Raw genomic sequence first — 19,570 nt, forward strand, 5'->3', positions numbered from 1 at the left:
AAGCAAGAGTACTGGAGTGGGGTACCATCGCCTTCTCCGGCTGGAGGGACCTTTACAATCTCTCGTTTCTTGTTTCCTCAAACCTCCCTCGAACAGGCGGGAGGCAGGGGGCACAATTGAGGGACTCCGGAGAGGCTGCTCCTCAGCATGTCCCAAAGGCGCTATCTGCTGAGCCCCAGTAGCTGTTACACAAGCCGGTAGGGGTTCTTCTGTCCTTTCTCTTCTCTGTGCCAAAGATCAGACCAATGAAACTGTGAGCACCCATCAGATATTTAGCAAATTTTCCGACGGGCTATGAAGGGGATTCGGAGGAGGCAATGGGAACCCACTCCAGTACTCTTGCCTGGAAAATCCCATGGACGGAGGAGCCTGGTAGGCTGCAATCCATGGGGTTGTGAAGAGTTGGACTTGACTGAGCGACTTCACTTTCACTTTTCACTTTCATGCACTGGAGAAGGAAATGGCAACCCACTCCAGTGTTCTTGCCTGGAGAACCCCAGGGACGGGGAAGCCTGGTGGGCTGCCGTCTGTGGGGTCGCACAGAGTCGGACACGACTGAAGCGACTTAGCAGTAGCAGCAGCATGCAGCTTATGGGATCTTAGTTCTCTGACCAGGGATTGAACCTGGGCCCTCGGCAGTGGAATTGTGGAGTCCTAACTACTGGACTGCCAGGTGATTCCCAGTGATTCTCTTCTTTAGTCATTTTTTTTCATAACCAGCCAACTTTTGGACCCAACCAAGTTGAAAAAGAAGACAGAAGTGCCACCTGACTTCTGAGCGCACCCAAAGCCTACCTCGATATACTCCGACAGATTGTTCACAGGGATGAGCTGTCCACTAGGACTGGTCAGAGAGAGGCCACCCACAGTTCCGCTGACATCGAAGTGACCTCGGGCTGGAAAGGGGCTCTTGGGGAAGCTCATCATCTGAAACCAAGAACAGAGAGCCAAGGCGCCCAAGGGCCAGAAGGTAACCAGGCCCCTGTGTGAAGGAAAAGGTTTCCCCAGATGGGTGGACAGGAGGCCCTTGTGCTGTGGGGTGAATGGGAGGGCCCTGTCTTTAGCTGCTGCTGTCTTTCCTGGTGTGTGTGTGTGTGTGTGTGTGTGACCTTCAGGGCTCTGACCTCAGAAATCAGAGCCTAGAGACCTGACCACACTTGCTACAGCTGAGCAGTTACTGGACTATGAACAGTGTGACACTTTCTTATAGCAAAGGTGCAAGGTCTCTAAGAGAAAGATGTTTGTCTGCTTTCTTGGAGGCTCAAGGAGCCGAGTGTCAGATGTGCCCTAATTTGGGAAGGAAAAAGCCCTGAGTTTACTATTGCCTACTTATGGAATGGAGTCTGAGGAGCTTCATTTCCAAGGACTAATTAAACCAGGGCTGCTGGAGAAATTCCACAATACAGTGGAAAGAGTGGTCTGGGGAGTCAGAAGGCCTGGGTCTGAATCCCAGCCCTGCCGCTTTGCTGGTCACCTTGGGCAAGTCACTGAACTCACCTGTAAAATGGGCTTGATTAATTTATAGAGCTGTTAGCAACATGAATGGGCAAGCATATGTGCAGGTGCTTTGCGAACTGTAAAGGGCTGTTTCCAAGGGTGTTCTTTCTATTGTTACCCTTATGTCCACAGGCTCCCGATAGTCCTCCATGGAGCCAAGGGAGGGGGCAGTGGGCAGGGTGAAGGTCGCAGAGCTGGCGGCAGCAACATGTACGGAGGAGCCTCGCCAACTCCAGGGCTGTATTCTGTCCACAAGGGGAGAGCAGAGGTGCCGGGAGAGAGAGGAGAAGGTCAGTGTCAGAGGAGGATCTGCCCGCTCTAGCACCGCATGGGGACTAGCTTTGGCATCAGAGCTTCTTTCGTGATCCCCTTAGATCAGCAATCCCCAAAGTTCTGTCACCAGGGACCAGTTTCATAGGAGCCGAATTTTCCAAGGAGCAGGTAGGGGGATGGCTTGAGGATGATTCAAGCACATTATACTTATCGTGCACTTTATTTGTATTATTATTACATCGGCTCCACCTCAGATCATCAGGCATTAGACCCTGGAGGTTAGGGACCCCTGCCTTACTCAAATGGTTCTGTGTTTGCATCAGTGGGAGCAGCATAAAAGGCAGGTGATGCCTCAAGGCTGGGCAGGTGGCCCCACACGGACAGGGCTTCGGCCTGCTTTCTCTCCTGTGGCACCCCAGTGCCTAGAGCAGTGCCTGGCATGTGATGGTGGTCAATACATATTTTGTTCAATGAGTAAATGAGCTTGGATGTAGACACTTCTCCAGACTTATCTCCCCAACCTACTTGACCTCCCATAAGACCATCTTTACTGGCCATTGACCTCGTCCCATCTGAGTAGACTGGGGACCTGGTTTCAGATCCCAGTCATGATCACAGTGCTGCTTTGGGAAACTGCCCCTGGGATCCAGGGCAGCTGTGGCAGAGGAACCAAGGCAGGGTGCTCAGTGCCGAGGGTCCCAGCAGTGCCTGCAGCGTCGTCCAGCCCCCGATTGTCAGGGGGTGGCATGGAAGTGGCAGGTCATCCCTAGGTGCTGGAGGAGGGCTCAGTGAAAGGAGGCTGGCACTCCTCGGAGAAACACCTAAGGCCAGAGTGTCTGGAAGTCCCATAGTCCATGGAGCAGTGGGCTTGTCAGACACACTCTGAGTGAGGTTAAAAGTGGGTTGGTCCCCCTCATTCAGCCCCCTTCCCTGCACAGTTCAATAAGACCCGTCTCTGAAGACACATGGGTGGCTCTGACACTGGCCACCCAGTGGCACTTCCCACCTCCCTTCTCATGCTGTACAAACACCCAGTATGGGGCCCTTCTCTCAGTGAAAAGCCCTTCCCACTTCTAGGTCCCATCACTCACCACCCTGCATCCCACCAGGTGGGTCTCCTGGGCTCTGCCTGTCCCAGGGTCTTGGGATGTGGATGTGGAGTGAACCAGGTCAGGGGATGAGCTTTTTGGGTCACCCACAGTACAGCAGATTACCTGTTTGTGTACACAGAGATGGAGGGAGTGGTCACCATGGCCGGAAGGCCCCCGGGCAGTCTCCCCAGCAGGAGGGCAGCCTGCACATGCTCTGCAGCTTCCAGCAGCCGGGACACTGTGGCCATCTGGAAAAGGAAGCAGGGGACCACAGCTGTGGGCTGGTCTCCATATACCACCTCTGGTTGCTGCCACCAAGCTCGTGTGGGCCCGCAGCAGGAGCAAGGCAGAGACTCGGATGGGATACACTTCACCAAGCACCAGGTACTATAGGGAATCAGGCATAAGCCCTGAGAAGATTCCAAGCTCTGCGAACAGGTGCTTTTACCATCCTGTTTGGCAGACGGCGACATAGAGGCACAGAGAGGGTGGTGACTTATGGAGGCCGTGTGTTGATAAGGGGAAGGCGCAGAACCAGGGGGAGGCTCACTGTGTGCCTGCCTCTGCTGCTCCACTGGACCCTGATGTCTACCCACAGCCCAGGTCTTACCCGAGGGGAAATGGAAAGTCACAGGTAGAACCACTGCGCGGTTCACTCGGGCTCAAACTCCTCCCCAACCCTGCTCAAGCCTTGAGTGAAGATGTGGCCTCACTGAAGCCAAGGAAGGCGTGAGGACCATCAGGGCTGGACATTTGTGTGGAGTTCCTATCAGAGCACAGATCACGTGTGCATGTGTACGTACATCTGATAGGTGTGTGTACATGTGTGAATGTGACTGTGTATGTGCGTGTTGAGGAGGATTGTGTGTGATTAGAAGTATTTTAGTGTGTTTATGTCAGTATGTAGTGGAGAAGGGAATGGCAAACCGCTTCAGTATTCTTGCCTTGAGAACCCCATGAACAGCATGAAAAGGCAAAAATATAGGACACTGAAAGATGAACTTGCCAGGTTGGTAGGTGCCCAGTATGCTACTGGAGATCAGCAGAGAAATAACTCCAGAAAGAATGAAGAGAAGGAACCAAGGCAAAAACAACACCCAGTTGCGGATGTGACTGGTGATGGAAGTAAAGTCCGATGCTGTAAAGAGCAATATTGCATAGGAACCTGGAATGCTAGGTCCATGAATCAAGGCAAATTGGAAGTGGTCAAACAGGAGATGGCAAGAGTGAACATGAACACTTCAGTTCAGTTCAGTTCAGTCATTCAGTCGTGTCAGACTCTTTGCGATCCCATGAACTGCAGCACGCCAGGCCTCCCTGTCCATCACCAACTCCCAGAGTTCACTTAAACTCACGTCCATCGAGTCGGTGATGCCATCCAGTCATCTCATCCTCTGTCGTCCCCTTCTCCTCCTGCCCCCAATCCCTCCCAGCATCAGAGTCTTTTCCTATGAGTCAACTCTTCACACGAGGTGGCCAAAGTACTGGAGTTTCAGCTTTAGCATCATTCCTTCCAAAGAACACCCAGGACTGATCTCCTTTAGAATGGACTGGTTGGATCTCCTTGCAGTCCAAGGGACTCGCAAAAGTCTTCTCCAACACCACAGTTCAAAAGCATCAATTTTTCAGAGCTCAGCTTTTTTCACAGTCCAACTCTCACATCCATACATGACTACTGGAAAAATCATAGCCTTGACTAGATGGACCTTTACTGGCAAAGTAATGTCTCTGCTTTTGAATATGCTATCTAGGTTGGTCATAACTTTCCTTCCAAAGAGTAAGTGTCTTTTAATTTCATGGCCACAATCACCATCTGCAGTGATTTTGGAGCCCCCCAAAAATAAAGTCTGACACTTTCTACTGTTTCCCCATTTATTTCCCATGAAGTGATGAGACCGGATGCCATGATCTTCATTTTCTGAGTGTTGAGCTTTAAGCCAACTTTTTCACTCTCCACTTTCACTTTCATCAAGAGGCTTTTTAGTTCCTCTTCACTTTCTGCCCTAAGGGTGGTGTCATCTGCATATCTGAGGTTATTGATATTTCTCCCAGCAATCTTGATTCCAGCTTGTGCTTCTTCCAGCCCAGCATTTCTCATGATGTACTCTGCATATAAGCTAAATAAGCAGGGTGACAATATACAGCTTTGACGAACTCCTTTTCCTATTTGGAACCAGTCAGTTGTTCCATGTCCAGTTCTAACTGTTGCTTCCTGACCTGCATATAGGTTTCTCAAGAGGCAGGTCAGAAGATCTGGTATTCCCATCTCTTCAGAATTTTCCACAGTTTATTGTGATCCACACAGTCAAAGGCTTTGGCATAATCAGTAAAGCAGAAACAGATGTTTTTCTGGAACTCTCTTGCTTTCTCAATGATCCAGTGGATGTTGGCAATCTGATTTCTGGTTCCTCTGCCTTTTCTAAAACCAGCTTGAACATCAGGAAGTTCACAGTTCACATACTGCTGAAGCCTGGCTTGGAGAATTTTGAGCATTACTTTACTAGCGTGTGAGAAGAGTGCAATTGTGCAATAGTTTGAGCATTCTTTGGCATTGCCTGTCTTTGGGATTGGAATGAAAACTGACCTTTTCCAGTCCTGTGGCCACTGCTGAGTTTTCCAAATTTGCTAGCATATTCAGTGCAGCACTTTCACAGCATCATCTTTTAGGATTTGAAATAGCTCAACTGGAATTCCATCACCTCCACTAGCTTTGTTCATAGTGATGCTTTCTAAAGCCCACTTGACTTCATATTCCAGGATGTCTGGCTCTAGTTGAGTGATCACACCATCCTGATTATCTTGGTCCTGAAGATCTTTTTTGTACAGTTCTTCTGTGTATTCTTGCCACCTCTTCTTAATATCTTCTGCTTCTGTTAGGTCCATACCATTTCTGTCCTTTATTGAGCCCATCTTTGCATGAAATGTTCCCTTGGTATCTCTAATTTTTTTGAAGAGATCTCTAATCTTTCCCATTCTGTTGTTTTCCTCTATTTCTTTGCATTGATTACTGAGAAAGGCTTTCTTATCTCTCCTTACTATACTTTGGAACTCTGCATTCAGATGCTTATATCTTTCCTTTTCTCCTTTGCTTTTGGCTTCTCTTCTTTTCACAGCTATTTGTAAGGCCTCCCCAGACAGCCATTTTGCTTTTTTGCATTTCTTTTCCATGGGGATGGTCTTGATCCCTGTCTCCTGTACAATGTCACGAACCTCCATCCATAGTTCATCAGGTACTCTATCTATCAGATCTAGTCCCTTAAATCTATTTCTCACTTCCACTGTATAATCATAAGGGATTTGATTTAGGTCATACCTGAATGGTCTAGTGGTTTTCCCTACTTTCTTCAATTTAAGTCTGCATTTGGCAATAAGGAGTTCATGATCTGAGCCATAGTCAGCTCCTGGTCTTGTTTTTGCTGACTGTATAGAGCTTCTCCATCTTTGGCTGCAAAGAATATAATCAATCTGATTTCGGTGTTGACCATCTGGTGGTGTCCATGTGTAGAGTCTTCTCTTGTGTTGTTGGAAGAGGGTGTTTGCTATGACCAGTGCATTCTCTTGGCAAAATTCTATTAGCCTTTGCCCTGCTTCATTCCGTATTCCAAGGCCAAATTTGCCTGTTACTCCAGGTGTTTCTTGACTTCCTACTTTTGCATTCCAGTCCCCTATAATGAAAAAGACATCTTTTGTGGGTGTTAGTTTTAAAAGGTCTTGTAGGTCTTCATAGAACCATTCAACTTCAGCTTCTTCAGCGTTACTGGTTGGGGCATAGACTTGGATTACTGTGATATTGAATGGTTTGCCTTGGAAACAAACAGAGATCATTCTGTCGTTTTTGAGATTGCATCCAAATACTGCATTTTGGACTCTTTTGTCGACCATGATGGCTACTCCATTTCTTCTAAGGGATTCCTGTCCACAGTAGTAGATATAATGGTCATCTGAGTTAAATTTACACATTCCAGTCCATTTTAGTTCACTGATTCCTAGAATGTCAATGTTCACTCTTGCCATCTCCTGTTTGACCACTTCCAATATGCCTTGATTCATGGACCTAACATTCCAGGTTCCTATGCAATATTGCTCTTTACAGCATTGGATCTTGCTTCCATCAGCAGTCACATCCACAGCTGGGTATTGTTTTTGCTTTGGCTCCATTCCTTCATTCTTTCTGGAGTTATTTCTCCACTGATCTCCAGTAGCATACTGGGCACCTACCGACCTGGGGAGTTCCTCTTTCAGTATCCTATCATTTTGCCTTTTCATACTGTTTATGGGGTTCTCAAGGCAAGAATACTGAAGTGGTTTGCCATTCTCTTCTCCAGTGGACCACATTCTATCAGACCTCTCTACCATGACCCGCCCGTCTTGGGTGGCCCCACAGAGCATGGCTTAGTTTCATTGAGTTAGGGCTGTGGTCCGTGTGATTAAATTGACTAATCTAATGAACAGTTAGGAATCAGCAAACTAAAATGGACCAGAATGGGTGAATTTAACTCAGATGACCATTATATCTATGACTGTGGGCAATAATCCCTTAGAAGAAATGGAGTGGCCATCGTAGTCAACAAAAGAGTCTGAAATGCAGTACTTGGATGCAATCTCAAAAACAACAGAATGGTCTCTGTTTGTTTCCAAGGCAAACCATTCAATATCACAGTAATCCAAGTCTATACCCTGACCAGTAATGCTGAAGAAGCTGAAGTTGAACAGTTCTATGAAGACCTACAAGATTTTCTAGAACTAGCACCCAAAAAAGATGCCTTTTCATTATAGGGGACTGGAATGCAAAAGTAGGAAGTCAAGAAACACCTGGAGTAACAGGCAAATTTAGCCTTGGAATATGGAATGAAGCAAGGCAAAGGCTAGTGGAGTTTTGCCAAGAGAATGTACTGGTCATAGCACACACCCTCTTCCAACATAAGAGAAGACTCTACACATGGACATCACTATATGGTCAACACTGAAATCAGATTGATTATATTCTTTGCAGCCAAAGATGGAGAAGCTCTATACAGCAAAAACAAGACCAGGAGCTGACTGTGGCTTAGATCATGAATTCCGTATCGCCAAATTCATACTTAAGTTGAAGAAAGTAGGGAAAACCACTAGACCATTCAGGTATGACCTAAGTCAAAACCGTTACCCTTATACAGTGAAAGTGAGAAATAGATTCAAGGGATTAGATCTGATAGACAGAGTATCTGAAGAACTATGGATGGTGGTTTGTGACATTTTACGGGAGACAGGGATCAAGACCATCCCGCAGAAAAAGAAATGCAAAAAGGCAAAATGGCTGTCTGAGGAGGCCTTACAAATAGCTGAGAAAAGAAGAGAAGTGAAAAGCAAAGGAGAAAAGGAAAGATATACCCATTTGAATACAGAGTTCCAAGGAATAGCAAGGAGAGGTAAGAAAGCCTTCCTCAGTGCAAAGAAATAGAGGAAAACAATAGAATTGGAAAAACTAGAGACCTGTTCAAAAAAATTAGGGATATCAGGGGAACATTTCATGCAAAGATGGGCTCAATAAAGGACAGAAATGGTATGGACCTAACAGAAGCAGAAGATATTAAGAAGAGGTGGCAAGAATACACAAAAGAACTATACAAAAAAGATCTTCATGACCCAGATCATCACAATGATATGAACACTCACCTAGAGCCAGACATCCTGGAATATGAAGTCAAGTGGGCCTTAGAAAGCATCACTACGAACAAAGCTAGTGGAGGTGATGGAATTCCAGTTGAACTATTTCAAATCCTAAAAGATGATGCTGTGAAAGTACTGCACTCAATATGCCAGCAAATTTGGAAAACTCAGCAGTGGCCACAGGACTGGAAAAGGTCAGTTTTCATTCCAATCCCAAAGAAAGGCAATGCCAAAGAATGCTCAAACTACCGCACAATTGCACTCATCTCACACGCTAGTAAAGTAATGCTCAAAATTCTCCAAGCCAGGCTTCAGCAGTATGTGAACCGTGAACTTCCGGATGTTCATACTGGTTTTAGAAAAGGCAGAGGAAGCAGAGATCAAGTTGCCAACATCCGCTGGAGCATCGAAAAAGCAAGAGAGTTCCAGAAAAACATCTGCTGCTGCTGCTGCTAAGTCACTTCAGTTGTGTCCAACTCTGTGCAACCCCATAGATGGCAGCCCACCGGGCTTCCCAGTCCCTGGGATTCTCCAGGCAAGAACACTGGAGTGAGTTGCCATTTCCTTCTCCAATGCATGAAAGTGAAAAGTGAAAGTGAGGTCACTCAGTCGTGTCTGACTCTTAGTGACCCTGTGGACTGCAGCCTACCAGGCTCCTCCGTCCATGGGATTTTCCAGGCCAGAGTACTAGAGTGGGTTGCCATTGCCTTCTCCAAGAAAAACATCTACTTCGGTTTTATTGACTGTACCAAAGCCTTTGACTGTGTGTATCACAACAAACTGTGCAAAATTCTGAAAGAGATGGGCATACCAGACCACCTGACCTGCCTCTTGAGAAATCTGTGTGCAGGTCAAGCAGCAACAGTTAGAACTGGACATGGAACAACAGACTGGTTCCAAATCGGGAAAGGAGTATGTCAAGGCTGTATATTGTCACCCTGCTTATTTAACTTATATGCAGAGTACATCATGAGAAACGCTGGGCTGGAAGAAGCACAAGCTGGAATCAAGATTGCTGGGAGAAATATCAGTAACCTCAGATATGCAGATGACACCGCCCTTTTGGCAGAAAGCGAAGAAGAACTAAAGATCCTCTTGATGAAAGTGAAAGAGGAGAGTGAAAAAGTTGGTGTAAAGCTCAACATTCAGAAAACGAAGATCATGGCATCTGGTCCCATCACTTCATGGCAAATAGATGGGAAACAGTGGAAACAGTGGCAGACTTTATTTTTGGGAGGTCTAAAATCACTGCAGATGGTGGCTGCAGCCATGAAATTAAAAGATGCTTGCTCCTTGGAAGAAAAGTTATGATCAAGCTAGACAGCATATTAAAAAGCAGAGACATTACTTGGCCAACAAAGTTCCGTCTAGTCACAGCTATGGTTTTTCCAGTAGTCATGTATGTATGTGAGAGTTGGACTATAAAGAAAGCTGATTGCCAAAGAATTGATGCTTTTGAACTGTGGTGTTGGAGAAGACTCTTGAGAGTCCCTTGTACTGCAAGGAGATCCAACCAGTCCATCCTAAAGGAAATCAGTCCTGAATATTCACTGGAAGGACTGATGTTGAAGCTGAATCTCCAATACTTTGGCCACCTGATGCAAAGAACTGACTCATTGAAAAAGACCCTGATGCTGGGAAAGATTGAAGGCAGGAGGAGAAGGGGATGACAGAGGATGAGATGGTTGGATGGCGTCACTGACTCAATGGAGATGAGTTTGAATAAACTCCGGGAGTTGGTGATGGACAGGGAGGCCTGTCATGCTGCAGTCCATGGGGTCGCAAAGAGTCGGACACAAGTCAGTGACTGAACTGAACTGAACTGAACTGATGTGGGTATGTGTGGGTGGAAGTGTGTGGATGTGTGTCTGAGTAGATGTGGCTTGAGGATATGGGAGTATAAGTATCCTACCATGAATGAGTGTGTATGTATGTGATTTTGTGTGTGATTGCAACTATATGTGAGAGTCTGTGTGTGACTGTGTAACTGAATGTGTAGGTGTAAGTAAATACAGGAGTGTGTGCTTTGAGGTATATGTGAAAGTATAAGTGATGGCTCTCAGTGTGTGTGAATGTGTGTGGGTGTATGTGAGTTAGTGTTTGTGCATGTGTGTAAGTGTGTGGGTATGTGTTTGAGTGTGCCTTCGTGGCCACCGTGAGAATGTGTGAGTTTTTTAATGGAATGGTGGTAGCACAGAGTAAAGGGCTGTGGAGCAGCAGGAGATGGGTTTTGTGTCTCTGTTCTGTGACGTCCTGGGTGCTGGAATGGCCTCTCTCCTAAAGATGCTGTGTCGTTGGCTAAGTGAACCAGGAGTTCAGACTTGCAAGAGTGAGTATAGGATCTCTCCAATCTGATGAAGCAGAGCTGGTCAGCTTAGTACAGATGAGGAGATAAGGCTGCAGGAAGTGTCCTTGCCCAAGGCACAAGGCTTGCGAGTGACAAAGGCAGAGTTCCAACTCAGGCGGCCTCCTTTAAGCCTGCGCTCGGCCTGCTGCACAGCTCCACCTCCCAGGAGCTCCTGTCCTGGAGCCTTTCTGTCAGCTCCTAGAAGGGCCTGTAACCGCCGCGCCTCAGTTTCCTCATCTACACAAAGTGGAGAGGATCCGCCTAGAAACGCTGGTGTGAGCCGGGCATGTGGTTAGCATGAGGTTCACATCTGGGCCGGGACACCCACCTGGCTGCCGTTGGCCTGTGCAGGCTCTTCAGACCTGTGCCTCAGGGAAGCTTCCAGCACATTGCCCACAGCCTGGAGCAGGTCCCTGGTGGCCGTCTGGCGCCTCCGGTCCTCAGGGTGGGCCTCGGCACTCACTGCCAGCAGGCCCTCGCTGGCGTGCTGCAGAGCCCAGCCGGCCTCCCGCTGGCTCACCCAGAGGAGGAGGAAGAACAGCATGAGGCCCTGCCTGGAACAGACCACCCCCTGAACTCCTCCAGGGCCCAGCACTGCGGTGGAAGGGAGCATGTGGGGACTCAAGCCAGGGGAGATGTGGGCCGGGCCCGTCACACAAGCTGCCCGTGTCGAGGACTGGAAGCCAGTGTTCCTTCCCTGCCGTGTGCTCAGCTCCTTCAGGACAGTAACCTTGTCCATCTCGGAGTCTTTCCCAGAGTGCCTTGCACAATGCCCAGCACACAGTAGGCATTCAGTAAACATTCACTGACTGGGGACAGCTGGCTGGCTGGCTGACTGGCCGGACACAGCACTTATTCCAATTTTGTAATCATATATGTACTCATGAAGTTATTTGGTCAGTATCTGGTCACCCAGTGGCCTAAAACTGCCATGAAGGCGCAGGCCATGTCTATGGGGTTAGCTGCTGAATTTTCTATGAATTGCATAGTACTTGCACATACTAGGCGTTTAGGGAGCATTTGTTAAATGAATGAATAAATTAACACATGGATACATGAATGAAAGGTCAGGAATGTATATGTATATGTATAGATGTATATGCATAGAAGGGGTGTACAAGCAAATGGAAGTGTTAAGTGGGAAGAATGATCAGGGTCCCAGAAATAAAGGTCAGGACTTAGTGGGTGGGCACTACTCACCTGGGCCAAGGGCGTGAGCTCCTCACTGCGCTGGGTCACCTCTTTCAGCACCTCAGCCAGCCCCCGCAGCCTCTGCATGTCCCCCATGGTGGCATTGACCACAGACAGTGACCCCAGGATACGCTCTCTGACCTTGGAAAAGACAGAGGAAGGTGGGGGAGATAATGTAATTCCAGTGGCTTGATGAGGCTGTCCCAGAAAGATCTGGAGTCTGAGAAGGTGACCAGGAAAGTGACCAGGTTCATGTGGGGTCCTCCAAAGCTGATAGATGTCTGCTTGTCTCCTAGGATGTGTGGTAGGCAGAATCATAGCCTCCCAAAGATAGGCACACCCTAGTCCCTGAAAGCTGTGCATGTGTTATTCACACGACAAGAGACACTTGGGCAGAATCTCTGTGGAGGTTTGATTAAATTAGGGATTCTGAGATGGGGAGAGTATCCTGTACTAACCAGGTGGGACCAGTATAATCACAGGGGTCCCTGTGGTTTTTTGCTCCTTTATTTTTTTCAAACTTTAACTTTCTATTTTGTATCAGGGTATAGCCTATTGACAATGTTGTGATAGTTTCAGGGGAATGGTGAAAGGACTCAGCCATACATACACACGTATCCACTCTCCCCTCAAACCCCCCTCCCATCCAGGCTGCCACATAACACTGAGCAGAGTTCCCTGTGCCGTGCAGTAGGTCCTCGTTGGTTATCCATTTTGAATACAGCAGTGTGTACATGACCTCCCCAAACTCCGTAACTATCCCTTCCCCCTCCAGCAACCATATTTTCCTTTTCTGAGTCTTCATGGGGGTCTTTAAAGGAGGGAGCTAGGAGGGTCAGAGTCAGAGAAGGAGATGTGATGGTGGAGGAAGAGGTGGCAGAGAGGGAGACGGAAGACAGGAGGAGAAGGGGGAGGCCGTGGAGGGAGGAGGTTTGAAGATGCTGGTGTTGAAAATGGAGCAGGCAATGTGGGCAGCCTCTAGAAGCTGGAAAAGCCCCTAGATGGATTCTTGCCTATAGCCTCCAGACAGCTCACAGCCCTGCCAACACCTTGGCTTTAGCCCCAATGAACCTTGTTTCTTTCACACTCCTGACCTCCAGAATGGTAAGATAAGACATTTGTGTCATTTTAAGTCATGAAGTTTATGGTTATTTGTTACGGCAGCAGGAGGAAACTAATATAGGATGTCTCAAGCTTTTTCCAGTTCTTCAAATCAAATCTGTAAAATCTGGCATTATTTTGAAACAAATGGTCTCATTGTGACTCAAATGGCATGAAATTAAGGAACTAGCTTATTGTGATGGCCCAGTGTGGGTGGGAGAGCTTGTTGCAGCCATAGGTCCCTGTGTGCTTTGGGGGGGCAGTGGGGACAAGGCTCCCTCCAGTCCCCCCGCCACTCCAGCCTTAAGCCAGACCTCCTGGAGCATCTGGGGGAACATGCTTTCTAAGCCCTAACGAGGGGCAGGCCAGGGGCTGGCTTTGGTTGAGGCAGGTAAAACCTAAGAATATAATTTTAGCACTGCCCCATCGAACTTTCTGTGTTGATAGAAACGTTCTGTCCTTGTGATTGTCCAGTAACATAGCCGCTTGCGAAATGTAACTACATATTAAGACCTTGGAATATGGCTAGTGCAACCAGAGAACTGGATTTTTAACTTTATTTCATTAAAATTCATTTTAATTTAATAATAGGTGGCCAGATATGGCTCATAGCAACCATCTGGGAGAGCACAAACAGAGGTGAACTTTTGCTCACCCTCCTGTCCTGCTTGCTACTCAAAACTTGCTCATCTAATCGCCTAACAGTCTTTCAGGCTTCCCTGGTGGCTCAGTGATAAAGAACTCACCTGCCAATGCAGGAGATGAGGGTTCTGTCCCTGGGTTAGGAAGGAACCCCTAGAGAAGGAAATGGCAACCCACTCAAGTATTCTTGCCTGGGAGGTCCCACAGAGGAGCCTGGCAGGCAACAGTCCATGGAGTTGCAAAGAGTCAGACATGACTGAGCAACTGAAAAACAACAGTCTTTCACAGCAGCTGTGGAGTCTGAGCGTGTCTGCTGCCAGCCAGGCTCCCATTCAGGCTACAACTCGGGTGGAGGGAAGAATAGTCCTGTCAGTGAGGGGACTCGTATCAGATTGTTCTGCAGGGAAACTCGGGTGGGTAATGGATGATCTCACATTTGCCTCTGCAGATCTTCCCCATCCTTGGTCACCAACCTAGAGGCTGCCTGCATGGAGATGTCAGGCTGCTGGGCCTCTGGCCTGTGGATTCACTCGCAGGAGACGAGCGGGCGGGAGGAGAGAGCAGGAAGCTTTGTTGCAGGCGCCCTCCCTGCCAGGGTTGCCGGCCTCATCCTTCAAAAACCACCACTCCTACCAAGGAGCCCCCTACACACACACAGCTGCCCCTTCAGGATGCTGGTCACTTCAGGGTGAGCCCCTGGGGTCCTGTGTCCTCTCTCGTTTGTTTCTGAAGACTTGCCTCCAGTTTTCTCAACAGAGCCTTTCTTAAAATCTCCTCCATTGCCCAATGAGAGCTTGACATCTGTCTCTCACCAGGACCCCAGTGTTTCATGAGAAGACCTGGGGTCAGGCTATGTAGTCCGTGTGCTTAGGATCATAGGGCATCCAAGAGGAAGTTCCCCTCCAAAGGGAAGCATGTAAGTCATGCTCAGGGTGAATGAGAGCCAGGTGGAGTTATGTGCATGTGTGTTGGGGCCAGGGGACTAAGTGGGGAGAAGGGCTGGGGTGAGAGGGCTGGAGGAGGGCAGGGGAAGAGCCAACCCGGGTTTGCTCTTGTCTTCACTACCTACTGGAAATGTGGACCCGGGAACGCTGCTCACGTCCTCTGCAGTGTGCTCAGCGCTCTCGTGCAAACCCTTCAGGGTCCAGAGGAGTCTGTCCTCTGTCCCCCACACCCAGGTGTGTGTGACGCTGTGTGTGGTGAGTGCAGGCAGATGCCTCAGAGCATGCACTGGGAGTGGAAGTAACCATGCCTTCTGCCAGAGTTGCTTATACTAGGTTGTATGGCATGGAATAGCCATGTTCATGAATTAAAGCTGTTTGAATGTTGGCAATTTTCCTGTGATTTAACTCATAGCTACAGTGAATGTAATTCTGAACATTCACCACAACCTTGTAAGGAAAATACTATTCCTGTTTTCCAGATGGGAAAACTGAGGCTTAGAGAATTTCAGTCTTGGGCCTGACAATAGAAATGGTAAGTGACAGAGCTGGGACAGCATCAAACCATGAACCGTATGACCAAGACAGGGTCACTTTTCTCCTCTGGGCCTCAGTTTCATCCCCTTCCTGATGCAAAGAACTGACTCACTGGAAAAGACCCTGATGCTGGGAAAGATTGAAGGCGGGAGAAGAAGGGGATGACAGAGGATGTGATGGTTGGATGGCATCACCGACTCGATGGACATGAATTTGAGTAAGCTCTGGGAGTTGGTGATGGACAGGGAAGCCTGGTGTGCTGCAGTGCATGGGGTCGCATAGAGTCAGACACAGCTGTGCAAATGAACTGAACAGAAAGAGACAGGAGTGGTAGCCTCTAAATTCCCTCCCACCCTAGAAACCTGTGGTTCCATGAAGCTGAGCAGAGAAAGGTTGCTTCATTTTATGTCACTCACTAAAAGTACTGGAAGAGAGACATGACATCAACTTGGGAGACACCAAAGACTTCCCCATGGACCCATGGACCCCACTCCCCTCCCCAGATGGCTGCATGCAGACCCCAGGACCCCAGCAAAAGGACAGAGGGGTCCATCGGAAGCACCTTCCGTCTGGTGTCCACTCTCGGCAGCTGCCTGGAGCCCGGCCCCTGGTCCAGTACGGATGACACGGCCCTGGCCAGCTGGAAGAGCCGCTCAGGGCCACGCCCGCCCTGCAGAATGGTGGTGACATTGTCCCACACCACGGCCTGGAATGCTTCCTCCTCCACACAGGTGTGTCCAGGTGCCACCTAACAGGAGAGCAGAGATGTGCTCAGAGCAGGAGGATCTGAACCCACCAGCTCTTGTTCTGGAGCTGGAGCCTGATGGCCCAGCCTGCACACGGTGAAGCAGAGTAGGGCTGGAGGGCTTTACCTGGCGTGGGCGCTCCCCCCAGGGCTTGAGGGCCGTGGACCCACTTGCGCTGACGGCCACCTGGAGCAAACCTCGGGCAGGTCATGACTTCACCTCTCACTGTCGTCCTCATCGTGCCCTCAGGTCTTTCCATCCACCTGGCTTCTCACCTTTGAAACTGACTTGAAATTTTATCCAACCTCTTCCTTGTAGAGCTAGTGGCTGATCTTGGTCCTCCTTCCTCTGAACTCCGAAGGCACTGGTCTAACTCATCTCTAGGTTCTTCTGCCCCCACCTCCCTCAGGTACCCCACCCCAAATCCCCTGGATCCTTCCCCTGTACTGGCCACTAGTCCTAAGATCTACAAAGGGAGAGATCAGGTCTTTTGCCCATGGCTGTATCACCAGGACCAGGTATGTGGTAGGTGCTCTGTAAATATATGTTGAAGGAATGAATGAATAAACCCTCATATGGTCATGCCCTTGGCTCCTTTCAACCCCACCACCCTCTTGGTGAAGTTCAGACAAGTCAAGAAGTTATCTCAGGGACTTTACTGGTGGCCCAGTGGTTAAGAATCTGTCCTGCAATGCAGAAGACATGGGTTCAGTCCCTGATGGGGGAACTGAGATCCTACATGCCATGGGGCAAATAATCCTGTGCACCACAACTGGAGAGTCCGTGCACCACAGTGAAAGATTCTACATGATGCAGCCAAGATCCCACATGCCACAAGTAAGACCCAACATAGCCAAGCAAAGAAATAATTTTAAAAAACCAAACAAACAAAAAAGAAATTGTCTCAGTAGAGGAACAGTGGCTGCCACTCACCTTAACCACTGCCTGGGTCTGCTGTCTGCCCCCCACATGATTGGAGACAGAAATGACCACTGTCAACATGAAGTCATCATTTTCTTTTCCAAGTGGCAGGTAAACTGATGGGAGGGCAGGTTCAGGGCCACAGTGTAGACAGGAACCTGGCAAATGGACATTGAATAATTAAGGGGGCATTCCCAGGTCTCAGGGTGACTATAAGTCCACCAAGGTAGAGCCTGATGACAAGGACACAAAAGCCACAGCTCGTGAGGGCACGGCAGGGACTTCTGGACTCCATACTTCCCGGGAGAAGACAGTTTATGCTGATCCACTGTCCTCCCTAGGAAATCACCTGCTGCTATGACTTTGGATATTGTCACCCTGCTTATTTAACTTATGTGCAGAGTACATCATGAGGAACTCTGGACTGGAAGAAGCACAAGCTGGAATCAAGATTGCCGGGAGAAATATCAATAACCTCAGATATGCAGATGACACCACCCTATGGCAGAAAGTGAAGAGGAACTAAAGAGCCTCTTGATGAAGGTGAAAGAGGAGAGTGATAAAGATGGCTTAAAACTCAACATTCAATGAAGATCATGGCATTCAGTCCCATCACTTCATGGCAAATAGATGGGAAACAATGGAAACAGTGACAGATGTTATTTTCTTGGGCTCCAAAATCACTGCAGATGGTGACCAGAGCCATGAAGTTAAAAGACGCTTGCTCCTTGGAAGAAAAGCTAGGAAAACCTAGACAGCATATTAAAAAGCAGAGACATTACTTGGCCAACAAAGGTCTGTCTAGTCAAGGCTATGAGATTTTCTGTAGTCATGTGTGGATGTTAGAGTTGGACTATAAAGAAAGCTGTGTGCCAAAGAATTGATGCTTTTGAACTGTGGTGTTGGAGAAGACTCTCGAGAGTCCCTTGGACAGCAAGGAGATCCAACCAGTCCATCCTAAAGGAATTCAGTCCTGAATATTCATTGGAAGGACTGATGTTGAAGCTGAATCTCCAGTACTTTGGCCACCTGATGCAAAGATCTGACTCATTTGAAAAGACCCTGATGCTGGGAAAGATTGAAGGCAGGAGGAGAAGGGGACAACAGAGGATGAGATGGTTGGATGGCGTCACTGACTTAATGGATGTGAGTTTGAGTAAGCTCTGGGAGTTGGTGATGGACAGGGAAGCCTGGCGTGCTGCAGTCCATGGGGTCGCAAAGACTCAGACACGATGGAGCAACTGAACTGACTGACTGTCCTCCCTAGGAAATCACCTGCTGCTGTAACTTTGGAATAGCCTTACTAGAATCCATGACGACTTTCAGAAAAACAATCCCCCTTGATAGATTTTTTAGAAAAATTCAAAGTGGTAAACCAAATTACAAAAATAAGGAGAAAGAGGAGCAGAAGGAAAGGAAGATGATCTTAACAACTGGTTCAAAGCGTATCCAGACTCCCTCAAATATTACTTCCTGTATAGAGGTCTTCCCAGGCTGCTCTATCTAAAACAGTGCCTCTCATCCTGTGTCTTTGTTTACCAGCTGTCTCCACCACTGATTATAAATACAGTGAGGTCAGAGACTTCCTCTATTTTGTTCATTACTGTATATATAGGACCTAGAACAGAGCCTGAAATTCAATATATTTGTTGTAAAAATGAATGAATGAATGAATATCCTTTTTGTCCTTAAAGGGGACTCGCCTGTCATTGGAATCTCTTCATTGTAGTGTGCAAACATTCACAAAGTTATAGAATTGCAAATGCCAATTCATTTTTATATTGGTCACGCTTCTTTCCCCCTGCTCACCTGTGTGAGGCAGAAGGAGGAAATATAACGGAATAACCAGTCAAAACTGGAGCAGCGGGCCTGGTGTCTTCATTTAGGGAAACACAGATTTGAAATGAAATCTACTTACCTTCCTTGAATTGTTTCCCTGTAGGCTCAGACCCAGTCACAGACATGCATTCCACATCTATTTGAAGGACACCCATGATCTGACGATAGCTCCCCTCCACCTTCACCTTGTCAAGGTGTCCAGTTTACATCATTGTGGTGTTTAATGCTAGATACTGGGGAACCCCCAGAAACACTCCTGGAGCCTCAGTTTGGATGATGGTCCCAGTCTGACTAGAACATTTTCAAGAGCTCTTGGGAGGGTCATAAAATGCTGAAGTTCATTGGGAAGAGACAAGGACTCAGATAAGCCTGCCAAGGACCAGCCACCCCCATTCCAGGTGAGCAGAGACACCTTGGGTGGCTTTCCCGTCTCCCCTGAAGATGCCCTGTGGCAGTCCTGGGTGGAGGCTACAGCGACAGGGCACTGGCCAGGGCATCGCGGTGGGTGGCATCAGCATGCTCCGTCTCCTCCTGTAGGCCTTTGCAAGTGGTTCTCCTCCTGGCATGCTCTGTGACATCACCCACTCCCTGTTGCCTCTCCAAAGTGGGTCCTAACATCACTGATGATTTTGTGAGCGGGGCTGTGTTAGTCCTGAAGAGCTCCGGGAGTCAGGGCTCCTTCCAGTGTGTACTAAGGAATGGTGTCCTGGTAGTCATACTTCTGCCCACCCTCCTCCATTTCACCCTTCCCATGTCCCTCATGCCAGGGCAGAGGTCTTTTTGGCCTCTATCGTT

The 19,570-nt window shown here is 48.2% G+C and overlaps 1 protein-coding gene and 1 long non-coding RNA gene across 3 annotated transcripts in view; one reads left to right on the plus strand and one right to left on the minus strand.

Annotated features, from left to right (window-relative positions):
* LOC139177035 (uncharacterized) overlaps window positions 1–19,570 on the plus strand; it is a 116,270-nt gene that overhangs the window by 69,305 nt on the left and 27,395 nt on the right. For both annotated transcript variants that reach the window (XR_011561412.1, XR_011561413.1), the window contains one exon: window positions 721–19,173. This is a non-coding gene — a long non-coding RNA (uncharacterized lncRNA). The remainder of the gene's footprint in view (window positions 1–720; window positions 19,174–19,570) is intronic.
* The window catches only part of LOC109571607 (polycystin-1-like protein 2), a 107,721-nt gene that overhangs the window by 48,299 nt on the left and 39,852 nt on the right, over window positions 1–19,570 (minus strand). Inside the window, exons 15-21 of the mRNA XM_070770367.1 lie at window positions 16,949–17,094; window positions 15,832–16,017; window positions 12,058–12,189; window positions 11,186–11,368; window positions 2,985–3,109; window positions 1,616–1,742; window positions 796–927 (exon numbers count right to left, since the gene is read on the minus strand). Coding sequence (XP_070626468.1) covers window positions 796–927; window positions 1,616–1,742; window positions 2,985–3,109; window positions 11,186–11,368; window positions 12,058–12,189; window positions 15,832–16,017; window positions 16,949–17,094 — 1,031 coding nt within the window. The remainder of the gene's footprint in view (window positions 1–795; window positions 928–1,615; window positions 1,743–2,984; window positions 3,110–11,185; window positions 11,369–12,057; window positions 12,190–15,831; window positions 16,018–16,948; window positions 17,095–19,570) is intronic.

This window comes from Bos indicus, chromosome 18 (assembly GCF_029378745.1).
Source record: "Bos indicus isolate NIAB-ARS_2022 breed Sahiwal x Tharparkar chromosome 18, NIAB-ARS_B.indTharparkar_mat_pri_1.0, whole genome shotgun sequence".
Classification (NCBI taxonomy): Eukaryota; Metazoa; Chordata; class Mammalia; order Artiodactyla; family Bovidae; genus Bos; species Bos indicus.